General features: G+C 41.1%; 1 protein-coding gene across 1 annotated transcript; it reads right to left on the reverse strand.

The window, feature by feature from the left end:
• Window positions 1-2,134: 2,134 nt before the first annotated feature.
• On the reverse strand, window positions 2,135-3,788 carry LOC127808359 (fe(2+) transport protein 1-like). Its single transcript, XM_052346870.1, has 3 exons — window positions 3,177-3,788; window positions 2,746-2,895; window positions 2,135-2,612 (listed from the first exon to the last, which is right to left on the reverse strand). Exons 1-3 carry the CDS (start codon window positions 3,780-3,782, stop codon window positions 2,307-2,309), a joined length of 1,062 nt encoding a protein of 353 aa, XP_052202830.1. The 5' UTR covers window positions 3,783-3,788; the 3' UTR covers window positions 2,135-2,306.
• Window positions 3,789-4,299: the final 511 nt, after the last annotated feature.

Raw genomic sequence — 4,299 nt, forward strand, 5'->3', positions numbered from 1 at the left:
ATGTGCGTGGTGGGCAAGCATACAACAGTGATATATAAATATATATATAAATGTATACGGATGGAGTGGTGGCCAAGGCAGTAGGGCTATAAATTGGGATACATTTTCGCTGATTGAGAAGCAACAAGCAAGAGGAGAACGAGAGAGAGAGAGCTGAAGCCAGTGGCCAAGAAGCAGCCACAAGAATGGTCAGAAGCAGCGAAGCCACGGCCATGGCAGCCATGGCCGCAAACTCCAACTATTGGACAGCAAGGGGACGGTCGACAGCAGCCAAAGCGACATCTAGCGAGGTCAGCGGGGTCGTGGGAGACCCTGGAGGCGGTCGAGGAAAGCAGATGCGGCCATGGCAGCCATGGTCGCAACCGGTTGTAGCGAGGAGCAACCAGCCGCAGCCAACGACGGTCGCGGCCAGAAGCTCGCGGAGTGTCGGCATGCGTGGCGTCAAGGCCGATAGCGGCCGAAAAAGGCGACAGCGAGGCCGGGATCGCGGTGGTGCGACGGCTGGGGTTGTGCGAAGAAGAAGAAGAAAAAAGAAAATGAAAGAAAATATAGAAAAATATTAGAAGAATTCTAGAAGATAGGAAATGAAGATTTATGGTTATTTCGGAGATTTTGGTGAGAAAAATAACTTTGATATGCGTTTCGAGAATATGACACGCATATCGAAGAAGCCGGAGATGCTAAGTTAAGGTAAATAAAAATTTCTTAGAAAATTTCAGAAATTCAGAAATATTATTTTATGAATTTTCGTAGTGAAATATTTGAGAAAATATTTAAGAAATATTTAGTTTGAATTTATTGAGGAAAAATAGGAAAAATAGAGAGAAAAATAAAGAAAATGTAAAGAAATTATGAAAAAATAGGTTTTAATGCTTATTTAAATAAATATGGTGATTATGATGCTTTAAGGTTTAAGTTGAAGTGACTTGTGCGAGTTTTGAGGTTGGCACGAAAATCAAGATGATGCACGTATTTCGAGGCAAGGCACGAATATCGAGGTCGCCCGATAAGCTTGAAAAGGTAAGTGGAACTTCCCAATTGAATTTAGTTTTATGAAAAATGCTTGGTTTGTAAGTGATTTATGTTTAAAAACTCGATTCTCGAGAATGTTTTCATCATATTGACATGCCCTGATATTTATCCATCACGTAAACTGTATACATGACATGACTATGAAATACATATGTACGCGTTGAAATTATTGATCACATGTATGTTGTCCGTTGGGAGTATGAACTGGCGCCACTACTTTACCAAAGGTGCACTCATTCACCTCAGCTTCGAAAGAGGTGGCCGTAAAAATTAGAGTAGCAGGAAGGACGCAGTTGACCCCTATGATGAAGTAAGACATTACATACATACACAATAAAATATTTTGTGCTCTTACTTAGATGATTCATTATCTAACTTGGGCTTTGTCCCTAGAATATTCAAACGTTCTAGATAGAGATTGTAACAGATACGAGAATGAATGAGGCATGAAATAGCACTTAGCAGAGTGCATGAAGAATGAAATGTATGTTATGTAGCCCATGTATTTAAGTTTTGCTACTTTGAATTCTGAACGTTTTGAGAAATGATGATGTATAACCCTGTTAAGGTTAATGTTAGTTGAGAACTTATACTTTGTATTAAGTTATGTTGATGAACGATGATTTAATGATCAATGTTAAGATATCAGGTTCGATCCTTGTTTCCGCACTTGATGTGTATAATAATTTTCTTTTAAGAAAAATGATTGAAAATTATGGGACAGATTCAAGGAATGATATGATTTAGCTTTAAATTTGAAAGAAAAAAATTTATCCCAAAATTGTCCTAAATTATAACGCACCTGAGAAAGCGGGGCATTACAGAAAGAGAGAGTGAGAAGTCAAGGGTGAAGTTGTCTTTTTTACATTGAGGGTTAAATATGTAATTTTCTTGGAGTTGTCCACGTGTAGCATTTTCCTTGATTAATTGGGATAAATTTTAACTCATCAATGATATATCTCTATCTGCACAAGAGTTCGTTCATCAGTTACTACCTAAAAGAGATTAGGTACTCTATCTAGTCTATATATATAGGCACATGCATATCCACCTAAAAGAGATTAGGTACTCTATCTAGTCTATATAGGCACATGCATATCCACCTAAACGAGAGATCAAATGGATGAAAGATATATAGAAACAAAAATTCAGCTCTCCCCTCAAAATAGGCTGGATCAAAAAGATTTGCTTCATTGCAAAACAAGAAAGAAATTCCTAGCTAGACAGAAAGAAATGCCAGCTATATGTATAAGGGCACCCTGTTGGAGGATAAACTAGGCCCACTTTGCCATCAAAGACATGCCTCCTGCTCCTAATAGAACTGCAATATAAGCATACACTTGAAGCTTCATGCTTCCCTGCAGCTTAGGCCCCATAAATTCGGCTCCAAGAAGATCCACCAATGCCATATAGTTCAGTAGCCCCGCGGATGATGCATTCAGAATTCCCACCACTATCAGAGCTGTTGGGCTGTTGTCGCTATACACACTTGACAAGCCAATCCCCAGGCCAATCCCAAGCGGTGTGGTGACCGAGAAGAAGAACACCATCGTCGCGTTCACATAAGTCCCATATTCGGCCTAATCAAGCGGAAGAAGTCAGATGGCATATAGCGTCATCGTCCTATATATAATTTAGTATCATAATCCAATAATTAATATACAGTTATGTATATGATCCAGACAGCATTTTATAAGAAAAGTTTTCATTGACCTGAAGTATACATCCTCCGAGCCCCATTCCTTCAAACAGTTGGTGGAAGCAAATGGCTGCGACCAGCGGTCTGATGGTGCATGGATTATCGGACGCCCCCATGGACAGACCAATTACCACCGAGTGCACCACAATTCCCAGTTCTAGCACCTGCAAAATTGATCAAAAACCAGTACTACTTCAATGAAAAACCCATGGATCATGAACAAGGATTGATAACTAAACCTCTCAATAGTACACCTCAATTATGTATTCTTCTGATATAATGAGTTGAGATGTATATATTAATTCAAAAGTATTTTAATATTACGTTATCTTTCTGAATGTATGGTAAAAAGATCTAATTAAGAATTTGCTAATTAATGAGCATTAAAAACACAATCAAGTTCGACTCAACTCAGGCCATTTACAGCTTTACTCATAGTTTGTACCTGAGCGACGACACGGTATCGGAGCAGTTGCGACGAAGTCTCCTCAAGCCCATCAAAGCCCTGTCCATGGCCGTGCCCCAAATTCTGCATCTCCACGGACCCATCCGTAACCCGCTTCGCCATCATAACCTTAGAGCAACGCTTCTTATAAAAACTCAACGCGAACGAATCCACCATCAGAGTCCCGATGGCGGAAACCATTGCCACGAACGTAGTAAACGGAAACTTCCTCCATGGATTCTCCGGTAAGCACGCAGACGTCAGGCAGTCGAAAGAATCCGGCAGCACGTGCATGTACCCGGTGGCGAGTATGACGCCGGACGCGAACGCCTTCACCAGAACGAACAAATTGCGGTCCGGTTTTAGCGCCGGCACGGCGCGCGAGAACAGCGGCAGGCAAATTCCGATCATGCTTGCGGCGAGAATGGAGGCCACGGCCACCAGCTTCAGCTTCAACGCAATGGCCTTGTCGTGGCAGCCACCGGCCGATGACTCCGAGCCGCATTCGGGAGGTGCGACGCCGGCCGGAGACTCGTCGGAAGCTGCCGACGCGAGAGATAGGAGAAGGAAGAAGGAGAATCTGTGGAAGCTTGGAGATTTAGCCATGGCTGTGCTGTGCTGGCTTTCGAACTTGGTGGGTATGTATGTCATGTGTTTTATATATAGATCGCTGATTCACCGCTGTAAGTATAAAATGACAGGAATGGGCTTGATCAGAGGCCAGGATGGGCGGGGATTCTCACTGTAAGCAATGTAAATATAGTGAATTATGGAGGGCATTTGTACAAGGAAAATGAGGAAGGTGGAAACTCGTGGGTGCCGTGTGGGGCGTATTTTCTGCCACTGACAATGAACACTGCAGAACATGTCAGACTTAGATTTTGCAGAAATTAAGGATGACGTGGCATTCTGATTTCAAACTATCCCATTCCACCTCATGGGTGAATATTGGTGACGTGTGATTTCAAACATTTTTGTTTTTGTTTTTGTTTTTTTCTTAAAAAGAGTTTTAGAAATTTCTTTAGCAAATGATATATCATTATAAAATCTTCATATGTATAAAATATAATAATAATAATAATACGATAATTTTTTTAAACTATGAATTTTGTGGATATTTTCC

This window comes from Diospyros lotus, chromosome 8 (assembly GCF_014633365.1).
Source record: "Diospyros lotus cultivar Yz01 chromosome 8, ASM1463336v1, whole genome shotgun sequence".
Lineage (NCBI taxonomy): Eukaryota > Viridiplantae > Streptophyta > Magnoliopsida > Ericales > Ebenaceae > Diospyros > Diospyros lotus.